Raw genomic sequence first — 26,962 nt, forward strand, 5'->3', positions numbered from 1 at the left:
ATCCTTGGAAAGCATTTTACAAAATGCCAGATCAGTCTTCCTTAAACTGCTAGTGCCATCAATACAAAACCTGATAAAGAAAGCGGAGGACCCAGATGATCTAGGGAAACACAATGATGCCCTTAATGAGGACTATGTAAAGAAGATCTCAGCAATTAAAAACAATCACACACGTACACACACACACACACACACACACAAACACACACACAGAAGAATGAAAATCCTGGGAAAGAGGTACTATTTGTAATAATATTTAATCTGTAATATCTTAGTGTTGAATGGATTTTAATTTGCAATACTGTCTTCCTGTTGAGTTTCAGTTGTGACTCAAAAAATTAAAGTTATTTAAATATATTTTAGAGGTTGGGGATTTAGCTCAGCGGTAGAGTGTTTGCCTAGCAAGTGCAAGGCCCTGGGTTCTGTCCTCAGCTCTGAAAAAAGAAAAGAAAAGAAAAGAAAAAACAAAACAAAACAAAACACCAAGGTAACTGGCACACACAACCTTATATATATATATGTCTAAAAGATGGCCACTTTATAAATTTATTCTACTTTTGAGGACCCCAGTCCTCTTGCCTGAAGCAGTGGATTAGGGATTCCCAGGAACTTTCCTTTCATCCAGATAGTTTTATTCTGGAAATAATGTTTTAAGAAATGAATATATATTAAATTATTTTTGAATCAATGCCATCAGGAACATAAATGCTCATATAATGTGACTATTTACATTAGGAATATTCTTGACTGAATACACACTGGAAATGATAACTTCACGGTTGCTAGGGTATAATAAGGTCTAAAAAAATGAGCTCACACAACAATGGGGCTTTCAGAGTTTAATTGAAAAACATAGTCACATGAAGGTAACTGGAGCCATGACTACAAATCTTTCTGAAAAATCATCATCTATAACAGGCTTTTTCTTCATTTATTCCTAGCTCTTTCATATATATCACAAAAGAAAAAGGGAAAGGAAATTGGATACAATAGAAAGCAATGAAATCTGCAGTCATTTTTTTTCTATTAAATAGATCTGTAATTGCCATTGCCTCTACTCTTTCAATCCCTTTCTTTCAGATTTTTATTTGGGAGGTACTTTCTCAACAGTTTTCTTGTTTGTTTTGTTTTGTTTGTGAGTCATTCTAGCACTGGACTTTCCTCTCTCAGGATCCACCTTCTCCATTTTGAGGTGATTTGTAGTCAAATGGTAAGTCGTATGGCTAATACATAAAAAAGACACAGATCAGACAAATAACAGTTTCTTCTCTCTATTGCTCATTTTCCAATGGGAAGGAGGGAGATGGAAAGGGGTAGAGAGACGGGGAGGGAGACAGAGACACAGTGATAGTATGTCTGTGTAGTTATAATTTTATACATTTTTATTTTATTTATTTTATAGACAAGGCTTTCTAGGTAGCCCAAGCTAATCTCAAACTTGTGTTGATCCTGCTCTGCCTCTTCAGTGCTAAAATGATCGGTGAGAACCATTCTTCTCGATTTGCATTTACTGAGAACCACTACTAAGTTTAAAATTCAACTGTCACTTGGTTTACTATCAATCTGAAGCAGATTGATAAAATATTTAATGATTACAATTAACCAATTGTTTTTAATGCTTCAGGTTCCTTGGAACATTACATCCAAACTCCCATGGTATTAGGTTACAAAAAGAAAGAAAGAAAGAAAGAAAGAAAGAAAGAAAGAAAGAAAGAAAGAAAGAAAGAAAAGAAGGAAGGAAGGAAGGAAGGAAGGAAGGAAGGAAGAAAGGAAGAAAGGAAGAAAGGAAGGAAGAAAGAAAGAAAAAGAAATTGTCTTTAATTAATAGATTCATGTGTACATCTTAAGGTTTGCTCAGTAGGTCTAATATCTCAAAAAAACTGACTTGATTGAATTTAATAATTCAAATTAGTCAAGGCAGATTTTTTTTCTTAATGTAACATTAAGTATTTTGTTCTTATTTTATCCTTCATACATAGTTTTATACTTAGGATTGAAATCTAAAAGGAAAGACCCGACTTTTAAAGAATTAGCAACTTGTTAGGCATTAACTTCTAGTAGAATATCACTGAAATGCTCGGATCTAGTTTTTAGTAAGGTTTACGAAAGACTCAATCCTTTGAGGTTCTAAGATAGTATCCCAGGGACACACATGTGCCATTCTTGATTTTTCTTTCAGATATGAAAGGTATAAAAGGTGTGAACAAGTCTAAGGAGATGATAAAATGGAAATGTCCCTTCTTCAGGCACAAATCAGCAAAGCTTTAAGGATTAGAACTCTATCATAGGACCTACACTATTGGGGAGAGGAATTTTAAATCTTCCCACATTAAAAAGGCTTTACATTGACCAATCCTAACGATTTTGTTTTTATAATGGAAGAGTTGAGTCCCACCAAGGAAATGTCATAACAGGTCTTCTGTGATATTGGGCATTCATGTGTTTCATCTTCCTAGTTCATCTGGTCCATATTCTTAACCCTAATCGATTACCTTGCTCAGCCATCAGTTGTAAGAACCACGCAAACTCACTCTCCAGAGAAAGGTTTCTCTCAAGGCCAACAGGCTTGTCCATGAAACTGCCAGCTTTTCTAATTAGTCCAAGAAAAACTGGCCTCAGAGGAATGCTTCCATCTTAAGTTATTGAGTCATCCTTTCCTCTTTGTGTGTTTCCATGAAACAACCAGGTCATCTTTGTGCAGCTGACCTTAGGATGGTAAATGCTGTGCTACATCGGTTCTTAACCAGCAGGGTTGCAAACCCTCTGCGAGGTCAAACGACCCATTCATGGGGGTCAGTTAAGACCTTCTGAAACCACAAGATATTTACATTATGATTTATAACCATAACAAATTATAGTTATGAAGTAGCAACAAAAATACTTTTATGGTTGGGGGGGCGTCACCACAACATGAGGGAGGAACTGTGTTAAAGGGTCACAGACTTAGAGAAGTTGAGAACCACTGCTCTACTAAAATGCAACCTCTTCAAAGGCCTCACTCCTTTCTCAGCTACATGAGAAAAGGGGTTTTAGAAGAAGGATTTAATTTTAATTGTGTATCATAAAATATATATATATATATATATATATGTATATATATGTATGTATATATATACATATATATATATATATATATATATATTTACACTTAGATAAGTACATAGACAGATGGGGACAGAAAAACGTGCTATTGAAAATATTGCAAATAAGGGGCCATTTGTGACATTGGGATCACTCATGTAGGGACAATTTTGCCTACCAAACCTTAATACCTTTTGTTTGGGTAAGATCTCACTGATTTTCCCTGGAAAGCTTTCACATGCTAACTCTGGTGACTACAACTGTGGGACAAAAATCTACTGTAATCCTGAGATCACATGGCATGCTGTAAGCAGAACAGAGGAACTGATCTGGGAAATGAACAAGTCTCTCTCCCTCAGGATCAGTGCTTTGCTGAGACAGAGAGGTATGGTCAGAGTAGAAATAGTCAGAACCTGTGTGGATCTTTCTTGGTGTAACCAGGAGAAGGCAGTTTCTCTCATCACACTGAGGACTGCCTTGAGCTGCCAGGGATTGTGACAACAGCATCATCTCTGAAAAACACAACTCATGAAGGAGAGGGTACACTCTGCTCCCCTAATGATGTCCAATTTCCTTTAACAGCTTTTTCCCATTGATAGCACTGTTTGTCACATTTCTGAGACTTGAGCTAATGAATGCCACACTTTTAAGTAAGCCCAAATCAGGAAGAATTCCTGTTTTCAAGGAAGTGACTAAGATTTTCTTCTTTAGAAATACAATGAGAAGAATGCTTCAGAAAATAAAAAAAGTGGGATTCTAATAAAGATGATGTTATCTTATTTGTTCTTTACTCAGAGACTATGATGTCACAATTAGGTATTGTACACTGACTTTTAGCTCTGTTTTTGAAGTGTGTTATTTGTACAATAATTAATAATAAAATGTTTAGCCAGTTCTACTAACATTATAGGAAAGCAGCTGCAAAGAATTTAGCACAGGAATGTGCAACTATTTTTTGGCATGCTTTAAACTTCTCATCTTTCATAATTCCCTCCTTTCTTTTCATAACAGTGTATTTTAAGGACAGAAGTCATTAAAAGTGCTGACACTGACCATTGCTCCATCATCATTTTGTTGGTGGAGATGTGAGTATGTGTGTGTGCACATGTGTGTGGAGGTCAGAAGTCAACCTTGATGTTGTTTCTCCAGTGCCATTGATCCTGAATTTTGAGACATGGTCTCTCACTGGTGCCTACGGCCCACAGATTAGGCTAGGCTTGCTGCCCAGTAAGACCCGGGTATCTCGGAGTCTATGGCTTCCCATCATTGGCATTACAAGCCCATGTTCCACACACTCTTCCCCCCAGCCAGATTTTTATGTGGGCTCTGGAAGTGGAATACAGATCCTTCCCCCTTTATGATTGGCAAATTGCTGATTTAACAATCTCCTCAGCTTCCTACCATCATTTGATGGGCTTCTCTTTGTTCCTCAGAAGGACTACTGAAACATTGAATAGTAACTATATAGAAAGAAGGTATTGAGTCCAAGTACTGAGGAACAAGCCTAGTGGGTAAACAAGGTTTTACTGAACAAGACTCCCTAACCAGTTGGATAAATTTGGAATACTGCTCCCTCCTTTTGGGCCAGCTAAGCAGTAAGTGTTTTGCTTAATGATACACATGCATATAAGTGAATATCTAATTATGCATGCAGTGTTGTGAAATCACCAGGTCAAATTGATTTCAATGTACAGCACATCAGCTTTTGAACTACATACAATGAGAGACCTTGGAACACTCAGCCCTAAATGGGATGTCTCCATTAAATCCCTTTTCTTTGCCAGAGGGGATGGAAGACACCTAGAAAACGGCCCTCAAAATCAACATGGGCAAAGGTCATAGGAACTCACAGAGTCTGAATTAGGATACACAGGGCCTGCATGGGTCTTCACCTGCCCTCTGAGTATGTATTATGTCTAGTATTTTTATGGGATTACAGAGTGTGCAAACTAGTGGGTCTCTAATGCTTGTTCTCTCTCTTGGATTCTTTTTCTTCTGTTGGTTTATTTTCTCCAACTTCAATGTTTTTGTTTTGCCTTAGTAGATTTTATTTTGTTCTATTCTTTTAAAATAATGAATGAATGAATACCTAGTCACTAGGATAAAGGTTAACAATTGAACTGTCACTTATTCCTGCTAGGAGAGGGAAAATCAGTTTTCTCCAATAGAAAGACACGCAGTATATCAACTGCTCCAGGATAGATATAATGGTCAGGAGTAGCTGACCAATATCTACATAGTTTGTGTGTGTGTGTGTGTGTGTGTGTGTGTGTGTGTGTGTGTGTGTGTGTGTGCGTGCGCGCGCGCTTTTGTTTGGTTACAGTTCAAATTTTTTTGTTTGTTTTTTCTTTTCAGGTGTTGTTTTAGTTCTTTAGTTTTTTGGAGGGAGTTGCTATATTAAGGTTTTTTGTTTGTTTGTTTTTGTTTTTGTTTGCTTGTTTGTTTTTTTACTTATTTCTGGAGAAAGAACTAGAAATTGGGTAGGTAGGTAGGTAGATAGGTAGGTAGGTAGGTAGGTAAAGGATCTGGAGAAACATGGGGGAAGGCAAGAATATGCTCAAAATATATTTAAGTTTAAAAATTGTTTTAAAACAACAAAACCACCCCTAGAGCACAGATGTTGGGTACTCTTGTACTTCTGGTTCAGCAGTCCTCCTACTGTGGATCCTATCTGCTATTACAACCATTCCTGATTCATGTATATATATGAATTCATAAATATTATATGAATATTATAATAATCTTAAATATTATAGTTTTCAACTCTAGCTTCTTATTAAATACTTTTTGTGTGGTAATTCTCATCTGAAATTCTTATCTTCTAGTTTTGAAGATGTGCATCAAGGTTCTTTCATTATCTTTCATGTTTTATTATTTATATTATGAGTGCATTTGGGGTGTGTGTTTTGCCTGCATGTGTATGGCTGTGCACTATATGCATGGATGGTACCCACAAAGGCAAAAAAAGAAAAAAGAAGGACAAAAGAAAGAAAGAAAGAAAGAAAGAAAGAAAGAAAGAAAAAAGAAAAGAGAAAGAAGGAAGGAAAGAAAGAAAAGATATAGAACTCTCTTGGAACCGGAGTTACATGTAGTTATGAGGTGCCATGTGGAGGCTGAAATTCAACCTAGGTCATCCAGAAGAGCAGCCAGTACTCTAAACCTCTGAGCTACTTCTTCAGACCCTCTTAGTTTATTTTACTATATTTTTATCTGTGACAGGATTTTACTGAGTTTCCAAGACTGTAGTTCCTGGGCTAATGTGATTCTCACGTTAGCCTACAAAGTGTCTGAAGCTGTAGGTTTTAGACTTGCGCCCATCATGCCCAGCAAGGTTAAATTCAGAACTGTGTCTAGCAATTGAGTTACCTACCTCACAAGTTCATCTTGCCACTTCTCTGCCCCAATTCTGTGTGTACTGTTGTTTTATACTATGCTACCAGTAATATATTTTAAAGTATTATTGTTGAGTTCCAGATGTCATTTTAATGATCTGCATGTATTCGTATTTATCCAAGTACTACCTCAGTGGGAATCTTCACCTTTGTGTGTGTGTTTGGGCGAGGTAGGGGTGGCAGCGTGGGGGAGGGGATCCTTCAGAGTCCCCAGCTGCCATTGCTGGTGTTTAAAGGTGTTCCTCCCTCTCTCAGGCAGTTTCAGCTTCAAAGCACTCTTGGATGTGCTGCTTGGCTTCCTCCTTACTCATACAGTCTCACGCTGTCACACTTATTCAGCACTCTTACATCTTTGAGTGGGACGAATAGAATATTTCTATGGGAGAGCCTGAACGCTCCATTCACTGCAAATTCAATTTGGTGTCTCTTAGCAACCAGATACTGCTAAAAACTGGAGATGGTTTCTCCTTCTCTGCCATCAGCCTTTCCTGAGTTTCTGAGCATCTTTATTGGTTCCCAATACTAATGACAAATGTCTGAAAGTAGAAAGAATTACAGCACCAAGTTCTCATGGCATCCTACCTTCCTGGATCTTGGGCTTCTACCTGCACTACTCGGGCAACTCATCAGCTCCTTACAGTCATGTTTAAAGGAGTCGAAGTTGCCCAGGGGATTTGGTAGGAGAGTTGGTCAAGTCCCCAAGCACCTTTTTTTCTGAACATTGGTTTGTTTGTGCTACTTGGACATTCTTTATATTGAGTTCTTTGTAAGTTTTGTGAAAATTCCATTTCGATTTACAGAAGATATATAGATTTCAAATGTTTGTGTCCAATCTATTATTCTTTTCCTGTAAGACTTCAAGTAATTCTTGAGAGCAAGTCTTCTAAATCCTCATTCACACTCATAATCTTTGGACTTTGGCTTTTTTATAATTAATTAATTAATTAATTAATTATTATTTTTTAACACTCCCTCTCACAATCCCTCCCTCACCACTTAACTTTGGATTTTTTTACATGTAAATTTATGTTTAAAATTTATCTTCATTTCATTTTCTTTCACGGGATGTTTTGAAACTATCTTTTCTTTCAGGTATTTAACAATAGTTAGTTAAATACATCTTTCTTCCTCACTGGCATGAAATTCTACCTTCTGCAAACTGGAAACTGTAATATACAGTCTCTTTACTTCTGAACTCCCATTGGTCTGACTTTGAGTAAGCCAATCGTTCCTGTTACTGACTGAACTTCAGTAATTCATTTTACCATGCTTCAGCTCAGAGATAGTAATGATTTGAGATAAGATGGCAGCAATGGCAATACAGGACAAGGTCAGAGGAGTGGCCTTGAGGACTGTCACTCATAGAGCTTGAGGGATTTGGAAGCTGTAGAAAATGTCTGTTCACATACAACTTTAGGCCTTCTGGCTTTGCACTCTCAAAGATGGGAGAGTCATTAATTTTATGATTGAGGATATAGGAGAAACAGATTCTGAGATACAAGAAGGATCTCTGTGTTAAAAGCAGAAGCAGGGACATACTGGATCTGTATAAATATCTGATGATATAGTGAATTCTTCTAGTGTTGGCTGCAAGGATAGAAACTTGAGTTATAAGTTAAAGATTTCAGATGAAATCCAGCATTGATTACATACCAAATAAACTTACTGCAGCACTAACTCTAAAAATGTATGATTTTTCAAGAGGCAGCCCTTTCCATATTCTAAAATCCTATGAAATATGCCAGGAGGCTACAAATAGTGTTTTCAGTCAAGTGAGAGGCCCAGACTTAGGTAAGAATGAGACAGAAGCTACATTTATCAAGCTTGGGAGATTTAGGGGACAAAAATGTTTCAAGGGATTACATAAAAGTTACTAGTGAAAATCACTTGAAGAATTTCCCACATTAACCCTAAGTTTGCCTAGAATGAAGGCTAGCAAATTGTTACAAGGGCTGAACATGACTCTGAAGAGCTTTAAGCATTTAGCATTTGGTAGATGCTCTATCATGATCAAGCAATTTGTCCAGAATCCAGCCTGAGAATGAACAACTTTTCATCATAGTTCATCTTTATCAACTTCAACCAATCTTCCTTTATTTATCTACAAAACATAGACAGTCTCACTTTAAATTGCAAGTATAACCTCTAAGATGATGTTTGAATTAAGTACAAAGAATAGGAAGCATAAAAATTTAAAACCAACCAACCAACCAAACAAACAAACAAACAAAACCCTAGCACCACCACAACAAAACTCCGATGTAAGGCAGAGGTGGTGACACATGCCTGTAATCCTAAGACAGAGGCAAGGAGGACTGGCATGTGTTTGAGCCCAGCCTGATATCCTAAGGAAAATTTTGTTTAAAAGAAACAAAAATCAAAATAAACAGAAAGATTGGTTTTGATGTATAAAAATTAGTTTCACAAGGTTTCTGTTATTTATTTATTTATTTATTTATTTATTTATTTATGGCTTTGAGCATTTTTCAACTTATGTTTAGATCATAAGAGCAAATTTATAGACTTCGGGGCTTGTGCAGTTTATTTATTTATGTTTTTAAATCTACATTTAAAAGGAGAGCTTCAAAGAGGAAGCAAACATTTAAATATATGTCTTATAAGTAGTTCTTTCTCTTCCTTTTTTCCTTTCTTCCTTTCTTCCTTCCTTCCTTTCTTCCTTCCTTCCTTCCTTCCTTTCTTTCTTTCTTTCTTTCTTTCTTTCTCTCTCTCTCTCTCTCTCTCTCTCTCTCTCTTTCTTTCTTTCTTTGGTTTTGTTGCTTTATTTTTATTTTATTTTATTAATTAATTTACTTTTGCTTTAAATACTTTCCTTCTCAGTGCAGAGACCAGAAAGTTCCCATCAATTTACTCTATTAATTCCTGAGTCACTTTTCATGTAACACCTCCTCCCTCCCTTTAAACTTCAGCAAAAATTTTAATGTGTAAAGATAAAAGGTGGTTTCTATGTGTCCTCAGAGTATCAGATTTCTAAAAACAGCTGACAACAGCTTCTTTTGTAACCAAGTTTAATGTAAAAGCACAATGAGTATGCAAAGCTAGAACCCAGATGCAGAGAGGCAACAAACTGATATAGTGCCATATTTAAGGTAAGACACTGTGCCTGCATTCTGGCCATGTCCAGTGTTCATGCCACAGGCCACTCTGTTTCATCACAATTTTGCCACTGCTGTGGATGCACAAGAACCAGCAACTTGCCAACCTCATTACTTTGGGTAGTGTCAGTTCAGACAAACACACCCCACCCCCATGTGTTTCTACTTCAGTGTCAGAAGGAAATGCAGCCGCAGGGAGAACAAAAAGAGCTTTACCCACTGTCTCCTGCCTATTCTCAAGTTCTTCCGCTGCTTGAGCTGTTTGCCCTGGGCTTGGCTTTCCTGTGACCTCCCTGCACCAGGTAGAAACTGAAGACCAGCTACTGCAGACAAGTACCTCCCCACCTTAGGGCTGTCCTACCCCGATTGGCTCCCATTTCACATTCTGCCTGTGTGGGCAATTATGAGCAAAGACAGAACGGTAGACAATTGACATCTAGAAACCACAAGGTCTTGTAAAAGATCAGGTCTATATACCACCGAAGACACAACAATGGCTTTATCTCTGGAAGAATTTGTCTACTCCCTTGACCTGAGGACCCTCCCCAGGGTCCTAGAAATCCAGTCAGGCATCTACTTTGAAGGTAAGTATTTTTCTAATTCTTTAATTTGATAGAATGTTCTTATAAAGTCTCTTGGAAATTTGTGGGAGAGGTTTTAGTAAGAAATACGTGGAAGGCTGTGTGTATAGTTCAGTGATTCGATACTTAGTTCAAACATATACACACCCAGCAAACAAAGTGCAAGTTGTCTGAAGGAAAGTTGAACACAGACACACACACACACACACACACACACACACACACACACACACACACATCCCAGCTGGTGAAGAAAGAAGAAACTAAGGCTTTAAGAAAGGTGGAGTGGAACTTTGTGAATTGCCATTTGCCATTTTTTTTCTTGGTAAGCATTCGACAAGTCTGCACAAAGGATGTTCTGTCTCTGCCCTACTCTTTGAAATTAATTGCCATCAGGTAAAAAAGTTTAATGTTGCTGACTATTGTTTTTAAACTATTAAAAACAGCAACATCAAAACAAAAACCCAAACACTATCAAGCTTGTTTTGTGTTTTGTTTCACCCAAAATGATTGCACCTATCAAGGGCACAGTCTTACAATGAATGCTGCCAAGTTCGGACTTCTAAGCTTGCCTTGTACTTGTAATCCTCTCTTCCTGCTCTACAAACTCCTTAAATGGTGGGAACTTTTATTTAAAGGTAAAGAAATTAGTGCCTATTGACTGTAGAGTATCTTTTAAGATTTGTGTTGAAAAGGTAAATTTTAATGAGGATTGTTGAATACTAAGCTGGTGAATTTTGGTGTAACTTACTGTAGTGTGTAAAATCCCCTAATATGAACGATACTAACATTTTAAAGTTAGTTTGGCCTGGATGGTGGTGGTACAGCTCTTTGATCCCAGCACTCAGGAGGCAGAGGCAGGTGGATTTCTATGAGTTCAAGCTAGCCTGGTCAACAGAGCAAATTCCAGGACAGCCAGTGCTACAGAAAGAAGCCCTGTCTCTAAACAAAACAAAACAAAACAAAACAAAACAAAACAAAACAAAACAAAACAAACCTTTTAAGTTTGGTTACATATAAGGTTCTCAAAATATTTCCTAGTTGGATATCAATTTTTGCTTACAAAAAGGGGAAAATTAAAGCCAATCAAAAAAAAACTGGGTCTAGTCAAATTACTAGGGAGAATGGTTGGCATGTGAGCTTTCCCACTCACAGTCTGTCCCATGGTTAGATTTCCAATTTTTGGACTTTTCACTGTAGTGGAATTGCACAAATCGTTCAGTTCTTTTTTCCATTTGAAGTACAATAGTCAATAAGTCATATGGAATATTAAACACTTGGTAACATAAAATAGGCATCTTGTCAAATGATTTCACTCACTGTGACTAGTACATGGTCTGCACACAATTAGGGTAGAGTAGGTTGAGCTGTGATTGTGCGGTGTTAGATGTATTGTATATATTTGAGAGTTTGGATGTTTTCAGTTCCCAGTGGGCTTTCGAGATGTAACCCTATCACAAATTAAAGAATATTTATTCAGTCTTACCTTACCAAAACAAAACAGGTTGACACATGCTACCTATATATTTACACACCCATAAGAGGTAATGGGTTGACAGTACTTGCTCTCAGATTATTATGAGGTTTTATGTAAGTTTTTGTGAATTGTTTGGGATCAGGTCGTCTTCTATCCTGTCTTCCTCAGACCATGTAGGGACTTATGCTTTTAAGACAGCTATCAGTTGCTTCTTGTCTTATGGTTTATGCTTTTAGGGCTTTATGGAAGACATCTTTCGAAACATTTAGGAAGAGTTTTGACAACAGTTTTACAGTTTCATATTTTACATTCAGTTTATTTTCAGGATGCAATGCTATGCCATGGTGTACGGGGACCCGACTTTACATTTCTGTGCATCTTTAGCTGATTTTCCAGTATCATTTTGTTGCTTCCAAATCAGATGCAACATTTGTCTTTGAAATGCCTCTTTTGTTTTGTTAGTTGATTTTTAAAATTAATTTTGGCCAATCGTATACATTGTATAAATGGGCAGCTATGAAATTAGCGTTAATATATGTTCAATGTACTTCTCATTCCATGTATTTTTATTCCATGTTTCAAAGTTAACTTAGTTTTTTACAGGTTTTTTTAAAGTACATGTAGAAAAATATCAATTGATTCTTTAAGAAATCTAATGAAGAACTTTATTGGATAGTATTGATTTCATATATTAACTTGAAGAAATGTTAATCTCATTTTTATTATTGAAACCTATTCATATCATTGTCTTTATTCTTTATGACTTTACTACTATGCTACCACTTAATTAAAATGAATTTCCACACCTTAAGTATATCCATGTAACCATCATTCAAGAAATAGAAAACTGTAAGTGTTCTAGACGATTCATCTTACACACTTTTTAATTGTTATCTACTCCCTTCCCCAACATAACCAATACTCCTTGACTTCTGCTCCCTCATAAGCTTTACATAAACGGAAAATTATAGGATGTACTCTTTCAGTTGGCATACATGTAGTGTAAAGGTCATCTGTACTATTCTATACAATTTATTTATTTCTAGTGTATAGTTTTTCTTTTTTTTTCTTCTTTCCAATCCTAGTACTGGGGATTGAAACTAAGGCCTTTGTGCATGCTAGGCAGGTGCTCTACCATTAAGTAATAGTTCCCAACACTCTTATCACTTTTCATTTTGATACAGGGTCTCACTTAGCTCCATAGGATGGCTTTGGATTCACTCTGTAGCCCAGGCATATCTTCAGTTTGCAATTCTCCTGCTTCAGCAAATAGAGAGTCCAGGTTTATAGGTACAGACCACAAGATCCAGTTGTGTATAGTAATATAGCATTGGATGAATATACCAAACCTTACTTACCCACTCTACTGCTGATGGGCATCTGGATTAAAGTCACTGCTAGTCTTTTATCATGAAATTCTTACTATTCATACATGTTCATAAGAATGTAAGTAAAATTGTGATGGTGAATGGTATGTATATCATGCTTGGTGAGTAGTGAAAGAGACGTTCCCTTCATTCATTCTACATTTCCAGCATTAGTCTCTTGAGAGCTCCTGCTAACGTGAAGACATTTCCTGTGATGTCGTCTTGACTTAAATCTTTCCAGTAGGAACACTGTGGGGAGATCAGGTGTTAGTTCACATCTGCCTTTTGTCTACTGACATAGAGGAGATTTTCATTTTCTAGTCTGCGATATTTGCAGATTCTCTTTAGGACATGGTTAGGTATGGCTCATTTATATTAGGCTTTATACATTTTTATTAATGACTTGGTGATATGCCGATCTGATTTCTGTCCTGAGTATCTTCTTCCACTGTTCAGCTTAACCTTTCACCTTCTCAGGAGTTCCTTTGCATCAGGTGAAGTTTTCAATTTTACTGTTAGGTGCTCAGTTTACAATTACATTTCTATTATATTTTGCTAAGGACATTTTCATTTACTATGAATTGTGGAACAATTATACATTAGCTTCTGGAATTTAATTATTTACTATTTACTTCATATGTATTCTCCACATGGAATTGATTGTATTATATATGCTTTGAAAGGAGGGCTAAGCTCTATATCATTTTTTAGAGAGCTAATTAGTACAGTGACATTGAGAGAGAGAGACAGAGACAGACAGTGAGAGGCAGACACACACACACACACACACACACACACACACACACACACAGAGAGAGAGAGAGAGAGAGAGAGAGAGAGAGAGAGAGAGAGAGTTTCTATGTATCCCTGGTTGTCCAGATATTCACTATGTACAAGCTGATTTTGAACTCATAGAAATCCCCTTGCCCTAGGCTCTTAAGTGGTAATATTGGACTATACCACATCTGGCTGGAAAACTCTTTTGCATAATGCTGTACTGGGTCCCCTAATAATAAATACTGTGCATCAGACCAGGGTCTTTTCCAGTGACTTGTCTGCTTCTCCAGGACTGATCTTTTCACAGTTTCCCTGTCTGAATGCACGTGGGCCTGCAGCATTATAGAACATTCAACTTATATGCTATATAAGGATATGCTGCAGGACTGTGCTTCTCAAACTTGATTGTACATTGGAAACATCTGACATGTTTTTAAGATGATCCTCAACTGGATGTGTCTCTACAAGTAAAGATTTAATTATGTGAGAGGGAAGGTATCACCAGCAGGTCTTAGACATCTCCCTGATGACTCTAAAGTGCAGTCAAACTGAAAACAAATAATGTGGAATAAAGTTTCCAATGTGTTTTTATACTTCAAGTTGGGCTCTTCAAATTTTCATATATATTTTAGTATTAATTGTCAACCTCCACACAAGTCCTCTCTGAATTCTGATCAGCAGTGACATTTTAGGGAGAATTAACATCGTTGTAAATTAAATCTTCCAATCTATGAGCTGGGTATGCCTCTCAAGTCTTTTTTCTTTTGGGGTAGTACTGTTGGTGCTTTTGTTGTTGATCTTTTCATTGTTTCCACATTTACTCTGAGTATTTTTTTCACATCATTATATTAATAAATGATATTTAAGTGACTGTGGAGGCCCATGCCTATAATAACAGCACTGGGGAAACTGAGGCTAAAGTTTGGAGGCCATCCTGGGATAAATAGTTTCAGGCCAGCCTAAGATATGGTGTAGTGATCTATCTTAAAAGGAAGAAAAAAAAAAGAGCCAAACAAAAAAAAATAAAAACAAGAAATTCTTCCATGTTTTTGTTTGTTGTGTTTGCTGAATTTTAAGATATGTAGGTTATTCTTGATATTTTAGACACATCAAATTTGGCCAGGTCTGATTTCTCCTTTCTGGGACTGTACTTTCTTCTTTCCCTTGGAACACTGGTTAGCGTTTCTAGCGTGAAATCAATCAGGGTTAGCCGTAAAGTTTATGGTGTCACATTTATAGCCACAGAAAGCATCTGAAACACACTATTTCACCAATAAAGGTATTTTTTTCCAGCAGAGATTTCTAAAACATAATACTTTAAATTATGTTCCCAATTATTTAGTAAAAGCATCTGACCCAGGAAAATTGTTTATTTTTTATTAAAAACAAAAGTAAAATACAAACAATGGGCTAAAGAGATGGCTTAGTGATTCGGGCAGCATAGTGTTCTTTAGAGAACCCAACGTTGGTTCCAGCACCATGTCAAGTGGTTCATCACTGAAGCAAGTCCAGCTCCAGAGGGTCTGATCCCACCTCTGTGGGCAGCTGCCTTCACATGTACATACCTACCCACAGGCAAACAGACATTTGTATAATTAAAGCTAATAAAATAAATCTTTGAAAAGAATCAAAATATAGAGCAATTTCTAGCTCAGGAAATGTTGGTAGAGAGTGGTCATGTATCCTAGGGTGGTTTCTAGAAAATCCTCACAAGCGCATGTGTACTATTGTTGCTATAGCAACCAGATAACATTGCTCTTTTATGCCATAAAATACTGTCAGCATATTGAAAAACTCTCGTATGAATTCTTGTAGTGTGTAGTTTTGTTGTTGGTGTTTTTTTTTTGTTTGTTTTTTTGTTTTTTTGTTTTTTGTTTTTTTAATACCATTGGCTCACCTAAGTAGAGACTGGTGTCCTCTGAAGTTATCAAGTTGCTCTTGCCCTTAGCCATTTTTCGGTTTCTTCTTACCTTCTTTGTATAGAGCAGAGATACAATGAGTGTAGGAATCCATGTCTTAGCTTAGTCACAAAGAAAATCATCTCAAATTCCTTCATTGACTTGTAAGTGCTGGAATTTATTTTTCACTTAAGAAATTCCTATCTTTTCCTTGTTTGGTAGGTATTTACATGTAAATAAGTTGTTTTTGAAGTTAATGGTATTTATCATTAAGTTAATAACATGGTTTTCTTTCTCAAATCTGTTTATTTGACTTACCTTTAACTATAACGCACACACACTTTATTTTAACTGGCTTTAAATATTCATCAAGGAACCACTTGAAGAACTCATTATATATGTAAGGCCATGTGTCAGGGACGTTGGTATGTGTCACTGCTTCCATAGGACAAGCGTTAGAGTGAAGAACCTTTCCAACGGGTTTCAGGATTATGTAGGACACAGTTGCTCATTGAAAGTAGCACACTGAGGATGCACTCAAGAAACATCTCTTATTAAGAGCTGATACCAGTCAACAGCTTCCCCATGGCTATTGCTAACAGCTTTGGTAACCTGGGTCTTGGGCACCTTCCTTAGTGGCTAGGGTGCTCCAGGAACAAAGCTAGTAGTCAGAATTCCAGAACCCTGTATACGGGCCCACAAGATGGCCTCCATTGACTCAGTTTACCAGAGTTGATCTCAGCACCACTCTGTCCACTGTGCTAACAAGGCTGGCTGTATACTCTTTATAGTCAGGATTTTCATATTCAACCATAATTAAAGTAGCCAGTAGACTTATTTATTTTAGACCAAGATAACTTTATCTTTCTCTAATTTCAAAGGTAATGAATCTTCTAAAAGAGGAGTTTTAACATCTTGCAAATTTGGTAGACCTTACCTGTAAGACTCCAATGTGAATTTATTTGGAAGGAAAACAGTTTGATTTCATTAATATTCTCTAGTTTTTGTTGTTGTTGTTTGCTTCATTGATTTCTGACCAAGTTTTCATGACTTTCTGTTCTTGACTCTGTTCTCTTGGGATCTCCCTGTCGCTGTGTATTCAACTATAGTCATTTAAAATCATTACTTCCATCTTGACAAACATATTTAATACTAAAATGTTTATCTGTGTGCTTTTGCCATGTGTCTTTTTCAGACATGACCTTGCCCTGTAAGACACACTGTTTCTTTTTTCAGTTCCTTTTGGTTGATTGAGAAAGAGCTGGGTTGACCTCACACTGGATCCTCTTTGCCTTAGTCTCTAGGCTGCTCTGCCAGGATTGCAAGCTGGGATTACCACTTTAGCTTTCATTAGTTCACAATTCTAGTGATACTTTATTTACTTTTAAATTCAGCGTCTATTTGTTCATTATTCCTGTAGGACTTAATTTAGCTGTTCTTTTGCTTTTAATGGGTTTTATTCCATTTCATTGGAGAACAGAGTATTATGGCTTTTTCTTTTAATTGTCTGCTCTTCACTATACAGTACGGTATGAAGCATATCCTACTTTAAGGCTACAAAGAAGCTAAAATTAAAAACAACAGACATGAGGTGTTTTGAGGTTCTGTGGTACCAGACTGAATTCTTTTTACCTACAAACAACCACAGTAGCAAGAACCATGCTAGAACATTCTAGCATACAACTTGTGACTCATTTTTGGAACGTACTCTTGTCCTAATAATGTGAAACAAAGCTGTAGGCCATGAACTCCAGCCTCTGAGTCCTGGGTAAGTTAAACATGAACAATGATCCTGTCCCTCAGCACGTCGCGTTTGCCCTGTCCTCAGTTGTGAAAATGAGGATTCACCTCACTCTAAAAGATGAGGTAGAGATGAGGTGAACATATTCAGCCAGATGAGTAGCCCACAGAAATCCTCTTGTGAATCATAACTGTGATTACCACTACATAAATAGTGATCCGTGATATGAAAACCTTATCAACCATTTCTAAACAAAACAAAACAAAACCCAGATAATTTGAATCTTAATGCTTCATACACAGTACAGGTGGAACACAGGGGGAAAAAAGTAACAATTAAGACATTGATTTTAAAAATCCCTAAAAAGCCTTACAAAATATTAAACTAGAAACTTAAAAAAGTACCTTGCTAGGGTGCAGTAAAGAAGGCTCGGGGGTAAGAAGCCCTGGCTGTGCTGCTCTTGCACAGGACCCAGGCTGGATTCTCAATCACCTGGCAGCTCAACCCTCTGTACATTTAGTTAAAGGAGGTCCAGCTTCCCCAGGCACAAGGTACATGCATGGTACATACACAGAAATGTATGCAGGACATTCATACAAATAAAAGAAAAATAAACACATCTTAAATAATTTAAATGAAAACAAAAAAAAATCTGTGAAACAACATCGATAACAAAGACCCAGATTATGATAAACGGCAAACAAAAGGATATATCCAGGGTAAATGCAGTAGACAGGATGTACACATGCTGACATTCTAAGTCTTGTCAACATAAAGTAAATATATAATACAAAAATTAGCAAAAATGTAGAACAATTCATATACCAGATGATTTTTACATTTGCTTATTTATTATTTGTTTGTGTTATGAATATGTACTACTAACAAAGTGGTTATTAAACAATAAGTCTTTGCTTACCTTTTTAAAGGTGAAAGTTATAAAAATGATTCATAAAACTCCATGTAGGAAGCCAGTTTGTGGTATACTCCTGTAATTCCACACTCAGGAGGCAAGAACAGGAAGCAGGAAGATATTAATTAAGTTGGAGGCTAGCCTGGGCTGCATAGTGATACCTTGTATCAAAAAACAAAAGCAAAATGAAAATCAGTTACATGTAAGGATGCAGGAGCAGAACCAAGGGGAGCCACGTGATGGGTAAACTTCACTGGGATTCTATGTAGCAATTAGGTAATTCGATTAGCATGTAAAGTATGCACAAATACCAGATCCTCAGAAATTAACTTCAAAATAAAATTACAAAGAATAAAAAGTGGATATCTGCATGAGAAGGTTCATTGAAACAAGTCTTACAGACAAATACTAAGCTTATGTCATCATGGAGTACCTTGTATAATTTTAAAAATCCGTTATCAAGAATTATTGCCCAAGAAGCCAACATTACATTTAGGAACAAAATGCAAAGCTCCCTCCTTTTGGAAAAATTACACATTTAAATGCATGCTAACAGAGTCAGTGCATCAGAAGGAGAGTTATACTAGGGTGGTCAGGATTCACCCCTTAATTTTCTTCCCACATACAAGCAAATCTTACATCCCTACTTCCAAAATGTAGGCTGTAACCACTCATTTCCCTTAAACCTAAATCAAGGCCCCAAGGGTCCTGACAGCTTTGAGGAAACAAAATTTGAACAGGGGTCTGAATACACGGAGGAAATGCACCCTGCAAATACCTGGGGAATTCACACTCTTGTTGAGGAAAGAGCAAGTACAAACCTGCGAAGAGCTTGCTTGCTTCGTGTGGTTAAGAAGCTGGGGCAGGGATGAGAGGTGTGAGGTTCAGACAAAGCAATTGAGGGGAGGGATTTAGAAGACAATTCTGGTCAAAGCATGGAAGACAGTTGTGATTGACAACATAGCACAAGGTGCTGGGGGTGATGTAAGATGAGGTGGTCAGGAAAGACCTTTGGAGGAGCTCAGATGATGTAGAAATTGAGAGATCTGGAAAGAACAGATAGGGAAAAATCATTTGGACTTTAAAAGACTTTTTAAAAAATTATATTAGATATTTTCTTCATTTACAATTCAAATGCTATCACAAAAGTCCCTTATACCCTCCCCCCGCCTTGCTCCCCTACCCACTCACTCCCACTTCTTGGGCCCTGGCATTCCCCTGTACTGTGGGGCATATAAAGTTTGCAAGACCAAGGGGCCTCTCTTCCCAATTATGGCCCGACTAGGCCATCTTCTGCTACCTATGCATCTAGAGACACGAGCTCCGGGGGTACTAGTTAGTTCATATTGTTGTTCCACCTATAGGGTTGCCGACAGAAGAAAAAAATCCCTGTACTTGGAACATATAGAAAGTAAAGCACAGAATTTAACACCAAAGATTGCGTTGTAGGAGATGGGTAAGGGATCCAAGAGCCCTTTGCAAAGATTACTGTCTGCTCTAGAGAACATGTGAGAGTGGAGTGTGGACAGGAGAGTGGAAAGGACAGGGAGACAGATTAGGGGAGCACACACCATCACAGAGGGCAGTGGGGCTCTGTTTTAGGCTGAAAAAGGCAAGGGCTTCTGACTGAGCCACCAACCAGACAGCATACACAGGCTGGTTCAAAGCCCAGACGCATAGATAGCAGAGGAGTGCCTGGTCTGGCCTCAGAGAGACTTGAGGACCCAGGGAAGTGGGAGGCCTGGCCACGGGTGGTGTGAGTGTGTTGGGGTGGGGGACACCCTCTTAGAGGAAAGGGGAAGAAGAATGGCATGAGGAATGGTGGGAGGGGGGAACCGAAAGTGGGGGGGGGGGGCAATGGATGGAATGTTTAAAAAAATGGCAAGGCAGTACAAGGCATGTTTTTAACTGTAGGGCTTTAGGGAGTACGAAGCAAAGAAAGGACTGAAGGATGCATACAGGGCTTTGATGGAAGCTATTGAATGAAAAACTGAGTATTGGACAGAGTAGTGGCCCAGGGATCTGAGGGAGAAGAGACAAATACATTCGTGTTGAATCTAAATAAAGGCTAATTTATCTAAGTATAAATCTCGGAAGCATTACTGAAAGGCCAATTTTGTTCTTAGAGAAAGCTTCATCATGACTAAAGTGACCTATCTATGATTCAACTCATCAGGATTTATTTGACCAAAGATCTTTTTTTAAAAATATTTTTTATTATTACGTATTTTCCTCAATTACATTTAGAATGCTATCCCAAAAGTCCCCCATACCCTCCCCTCCACTTCCCTACCCACCCATTCCCATTTTTTGGCCCTGGCATTCCCCTGGACTGGGGCATATAAAGTTTGCGTGTCCAATGGGCCTCTCTTTCCAGTGATGGCCGACTAGGCCATCTTTTGATCCATATGCAGCTAGAGTCAAGAGCTCTGGGGTACTGGTTAGTTCATAATGTTGTTGCACCTACAGGGTTGCAGATCTCTTTAGCTCCTTGGATACTTTCTCTAGCTCCTCCATTGGGGGTCCTGTGCTCCATCTAATAGCTGACTGTGAGCATCCACTTATGTGTTTGCTAGGCCCCGGCCTAGTCTCACAAGAGACAGCTATATCAGGGTTCTTTCAGCCAACGCTTGCTAGTGTATGCAATGGTGTCATCGTTTGGAGGCTAATTATGGGATGGATCCCTGGATATGGCAGTCTCTAGATGGTCCATCCTTTTGTCTCAGCTCCAAACTTTGTCTCTGTAACTTCTTCCATGGGTGATTGTTTCCAATTCTAAGAAGGGGCAATTAACAAATAATTCTCACCTGAGGAATACTGAATGGCTGAGAAGCACCTGAAAAAATGCTCAGCATCCTTAATCATCAGAGAAATGCAAATCAAAACAACCCTGAGATTCCATCTCACACCAGTCAGAATGGCTAAGATCAAAAATTCAGGTGACAGCAGATGCTGGTGAGGATGTGGAGAAAGAGGAACACTCCTCCATTGTTGGTGGGATTGCAGGCTTGTACAACCACTCTGGAAACCAGTCTGGCGGTTCCTCAGAAAATTGGACATAGTACTACCAGAGGATCCAGCAATACTTCTCCTGTGCATATATCCAGAAGATGTTCCAACTGGTAAGAAGGACACATGTTCCCTATGTTCATAGCAGCCTTATTTATAATAGCCAGAAACTGGAAAGAACCCAGATGCCCCTCAACAGAGGAATGGATACAAAAAAATGTGGTACATTTACACAATGGAGTACTACTCAGCTATTAAAAAGAATTTATGAAATTCCTAGGCAAATGGATGGACCTGGAGGGCATCATCCTGAGTGAGGTAACACAATCACAAAAGAACTCAAATGATATGTACTCACTGATAAGTGGATATTAGCCCAGAAACTTAGTATACCCGAGATATTAGATACAATTTGCAAAACACATGAAGCTGAAGAAGAACGAAGACCAAAGTGTGGACACTTTGCCTCTTCTTAGAATTGGAAACAATCACCCATGGAAGGAGTTATATTGACCAAAGATCTTATCTTTGAAAAAATGATGCATACTTCATACACATTATTCTATTGATATTTATGTTCATTCTAGAGCATATGGTAAAAAATTATAAATGGGTAATGATAAAATAATCATGATTAAAATTACTCAAACTTTTAATTCAGATTTTTCATCTATTTTTATTTTACAAAACTATGATTTTGTTATAAAATTAATTATAGATATTCTTGTGAAAAGATATAAACTAAAAATAATTGAAAATATTTTCATTACTTAATATGCTCACTTAAATGGTCTGCAATGTGGTTCTTATGATTGTATTTTAAATAATTTCAGTGCTAATTGTTCAGAACAGCTAGGAAAGAGATCTCAGAAAAGCCCAATATGCACATATGTAATAGATGCACAAAGCAGGTTTATAATTAATTCTTGTGGACATAATGCCACATGTGCAAAAATATTCATAATTCTAGTCTTAGTCATGTCAGAAAAGGGATAACTGTACCCAACTGAGAAGCTTGGTTTAGGAGTGGTCCTTTCTTCATGTGATCCGCAATCTCCAGTTCTCAAATTTCTATGTAGAGGTCTTGCAGAGCGTTTGTCTACTATGTAACAAGTGGTTAGAGGATAACCAACTCTAAAGTTATCTTTACCATATACACACGAACTATCTGGGGTTCAAACCCTGGATAATTTTAACATGTGAAGGAGGATAAGTTGATCTCTGTAATCAAATCATCTTCAGTTATGTGAAAGATAGTTTATCATCAAGAAACAGATAAGAGAAAAATTTAAAGTTCTCAATTTATTTAACTTTTGAATATGTGAAAGGCATGTCTTTTCTTGCCCTCTTGGTATAATATGACTTAGTTAAATGGGTGACTATATGAGCTGTAGGGAGTGTCATTTAGGAATATATGCTTTAATAACCAGTGCAGAATTTGCCATCTTCTATCCTTGTAGATTGTCAAAATGGAACCCCCCAACAGCCTTAGTTGCTAAGTAACTAAAACAAACAGAGACCCTGTCCCCATCCGCCTCTGCTGGGTGTGGAGCACAGTAAGTTGTATGTCTTATTGCTGAAATTTCTACTATCTTGATGCACTTTAGAAAATGTAACCTTCAACATAATCTAAACTTTCTCACTGTAACAATGACACAATTATATATTTATTATGATTAGGAGGGGAGTCTTTTCTTTTTGTTTTTGTTTTTGGTTTTTTTTTTTTTTTTTTTTTGAGACAGGGTTTCTTTGTGTAGCCCTGGCTGTTCTGGAACTCACTTTGTAGACCAGGCTGGCCTCAAACTCAGAAATCCGCCTGCCTCTGCCTCCCGAGTGCTGGAGGGAAGTCCTTATCAATTATAAGTAACTAGACATTAGCATATCTGAATCACATATCCTCAGAGACCTTACTGGAGTAATACTGCTCATACCCTTTGTTTATGGAGAAGTGAGATCTCCATGTAGCACTTAGGAAACATTTTTTCTGTGGCTTCTTGACTATTACTCTTTTTTTAATGCCATCATGCTGGTTTTCTTGTAGTTATTAAAATTTTGACAAAAACTCTGTGCATTTCAACCCTTCTAATTTTTAAGACTTAGTTTTCATTTTAGAAAATTATTTGCAAATGGTTGCCGTTTTGGTAACTATGGAGGCATAAAACTATTCATAGCACTACAAGAAAAATTATTGTTTCTATTTTTTGTATTTTTGTATTATTTTTATGTATTATCTAATTTTCACAAAAGGGTAGATAAACTTTTAAAATGACAAATGTTGATAATGACCCCTCACCCCCTGTGCTCTATCCAGTCTTATCTCTTTGCACTATGTTCAATTATTGCCTAAGTTTAAATCATCAGAATTTTGTTCTAGGATTACTCAAATTTCCACCCTATTTGTCTTCCTGATTGCATCCTTGGAAGCCTAAAGTCTGTCTTCCATCCTGATTCCCGAGTCATGTGTCTGATATGCGCATTAAAATATGTCACTTCTCTGTAAACATCTTCCCATGGAGTTCCATTTTTTTTCTCTTTCAAAATAGAAACTTCTGTCAGTAATCAAGCCCCACATTGTTTCTCTGCCCCATTAGTTAAGTTTCTGGTCTGCTGGTCTTTCCCCCAGCTATGCCTGTGTCTTTCCCACTGATACACAAAGGTGTAAGCTAGTCTCGTTAAAACTTTCCTAGAATTCTCTTCATTTTTCTGTGAAGCTTCTGTAATACACACCAGTTTGGCTAAACCGCTTGTCGGTAAGGGTTCCTAAACACACACTTTCCCACATCCTTTGTCTTCTGCCTTCTGTTCTTGAGTTTTTACCAAAACATTTCCTACATGCATCCAGGCTTTTAATTTGGGGTCGAGGGGAGGGACTTTTTTATTAGATTTTTCTTGCAGCTTTATTGGGGTATAATTTGCATTCTATAGGACCCATGTTGGGGTATACAAGTCAGTGGTTTCTTTCAAGGACTGCACATTTAAGTGACCACACCAACAAGCTAACTTGAATGGTTTTCCCAGGAATCCCCACGAGTATTTCCAGTCTGAGACAAGCAAGGGAGGCTATGTCTGAATATTTGTCTTCCATAGACAGGTCATGTATAAACCATGCATGCTCTCCTCTATTGCATGTGGCGTTTTTCACTTCACTATCATGCTTTTGTGGTTCATCCAAATCGTAAAAAGTATCAGTATTTTGTTTCCTTTGGTTCCTAACAGTATTTATTGTATGGAATGAAATGTGTTTCCCTTATATAAGAACCTCAGATTGCTTTACATTTGGAGATATTTTGGGTAATGTTCCACTAGTAATGCATGAAGAACCATTTTTACTTTATCTTCCTCAAAGCTTTATGCCATTTATTATATCTTCTTGTAGTTTTAATCTGAATTTCTTAATGAGGATAATGATGGTCCCTTCATGGTGTGCTGATTAGCAATGTATTTTTTCTTCTTCTTCAGTAAAATGTCCCTTCATATAATTTGTCAATCTTCTTACTGAATGTTTTTTGTTATTGAATTATATGGTTTTTTTTACATATACTAATTTGCAAAAGTTTTCAAATAAGAAAACATGTAGATATCATCTCTTTATGATCTACCTATTCATTTCTGTCTTCCCTTGAAGAAAAAGCTTTTAACTTTTAATAAAGTTCACCTTATAAAAAACTTTTTCTCTTTTATAGCTCATGCTGGAGATACTAAAAAGAATGAGCAAAATTTAGTTTAAAATGTGAAGAATTTTTCTTCAGACAATTTAGATAGCATAAGACATTTATTTTCAGTCTTGAGAAAGGATAAAAATGTTGAGGAAACAACACACACATTTTCAGAAGTCAAAGCATAATTTGGTCTAAAAAATCCATTAATATAAAGTGCAAAGTGTTTCTTACAGCAATTGTTAAATGTTAAGAAAATGGTTTTTTACTCTTGAGATTAAAAATAAGTTTACATAGCATGTTTTGAATATTATACCTATTATAATATTTGTTGTTTATGCAAAAATATGTTGAAATCATGGAAATTATTTCTTAAAATTGTGTCTCTTCATTTATTTCATTATTTCTTCTCCTACAAAACACATGAAGTGCTTTTGGTCCTAAAGCATCCATATGCTGAAAAAAAGGAAACAGGTGTTTTTTAAAACAAGTTTTTTTAGTGAAGTGTAAAAGTACGCTTTAGGATAAAAAAATTCTCAGAGTCCTTGTGAGACCATGAGAGTCAGCGTGTGCTCAAGAGCTGTGGTGACAGTGGCTCTGAATTTGCAGCCTGAAGAGAAGATGACTAGGCAAGACTCAAACTTTTAGAAGGAGCGATTGCTGTTTATTAGAAAGATATCCAAGTTTAACGTTCCAACTGTGGTCCAGATAGTAAGAGCACTTGATCATATTTAATGGCTTTTTAATTATACAAAAGATGTTGAGTATCTGTGTGGGCTCACTAAGGTCTTAATGATGGGGCCCTGATCTGGTGACTTAATATATCCCCATAAGAAAGAGATACCAGACGTCCCCGTGCTTGCTTTCTGTTCTTGTTTCTGTCTCTGGCTGTTTACATATATGCATTAGGGAACAAGCACATAAAGTGGTGTGAGAGGGCAGCAGTAAGTAAGCTGGGAAGAGTGTCCTCACCAGAATCTGAATTAGTCATTAATGTACTGTGGACATCTAATTCAACAGCCACGAGGAAAGCAAGTACCTGTTACTTCACTGCTTGTCATAGCTATTTCACTGTAGGAAAGCTAGCTGTTCTGATTACAAACTTTTTTGAAAACTACAAGAAAAAAAAAGTCAAGAATGCCTGGAATGTTTAAGACAAACATCCATTCTGGTTGAGTTTTACTGAGTGGATTTGAAAGAGATGAACATCTGGGAGCTAAGAGCAGCATTGAACTGGAGTTTGTGGTCTGCTGGGTTTGAATCTTGAGGTCCTGGTAGGATGTCAGCCAATAAAGAAAATGTTAATAGTCTTTTTTAAAACTAGCTGCACAGGTAGTGGATGAAGGATACAGCCCAAAGAGTTGGAAGCCTTTCTAAAACAGAGGATACAAAAAAACCCCTAGGGAGCCAGAAATGTATTTCAGAAGCACAAGAAAGGTCAGAGATCACAGGCCTGGTGTGTTCCACTCTGTACCATACGAGTTGCAAAGAACATAAACATGGGAGATGCTAGTAGAAGAAGGGATTATAAAACAAAAAGCAAAAGGAAACCCAAACCAAACCAGACAAATAAAACCAAGCACCATCTGTGACGAGCAACAGACAGTTCAGCACATTATGAATGGAAAGAAGTAATGTAAGACTGTGCACAGTGTGAGGGACACACACTTGGTTTTAGCAAGTGGCTTATTGCAAAGATGTTATTTATTTAATAGCTGTTGATTTCCAAGTCCTTCATTTTTAGTGTCTATGACTATAGATTGCCTGACTCTCAAGCACATTATGCACCCCAGAATTTTAGCAGAACACATACATGGGAAAAAAACTCTAGCTTAGACTTTAAGTAAGAGCGATTAATATATCTTTACAAATGTAAGTTCACATAGAAAAATATGAAAAAATATAGAAATATATAGTGAAGTGTATTATACATATATAGTGAAGTATATTAAATAAT

At 37.2% G+C, this 26,962-nt stretch overlaps 1 protein-coding gene across 4 annotated transcripts in view; it reads left to right on the forward strand.

Annotated features, from left to right (window-relative positions):
- Positions 1-9,779: 9,779 nt before the first annotated feature.
- The window catches only part of Themis (thymocyte selection associated), a 215,461-nt gene continuing 198,278 nt past the window's right edge, over positions 9,780-26,962 (forward strand). For 3 of the 4 annotated variants that reach the window (NR_131208.1, NM_001305663.1, NM_178666.6), the window contains exon 1: positions 9,780-10,170. Coding sequence is in view for 2 of the 4 variants with exons in the window: in NM_178666.6 (NP_848781.1) it covers positions 10,080-10,170 (91 nt within the window). In the remaining 2 variants the exon portion in view is untranslated. The remainder of the gene's footprint in view (positions 10,171-26,962) is intronic. The other variant, NM_001374699.1, reaches the window with a different exon arrangement.

The sequence above is a fragment of the Mus musculus genome, chromosome 10 (assembly GCF_000001635.26).
Source record: "Mus musculus strain C57BL/6J chromosome 10, GRCm38.p6 C57BL/6J".
NCBI classification, from domain to species: domain Eukaryota; kingdom Metazoa; phylum Chordata; class Mammalia; order Rodentia; family Muridae; genus Mus; species Mus musculus.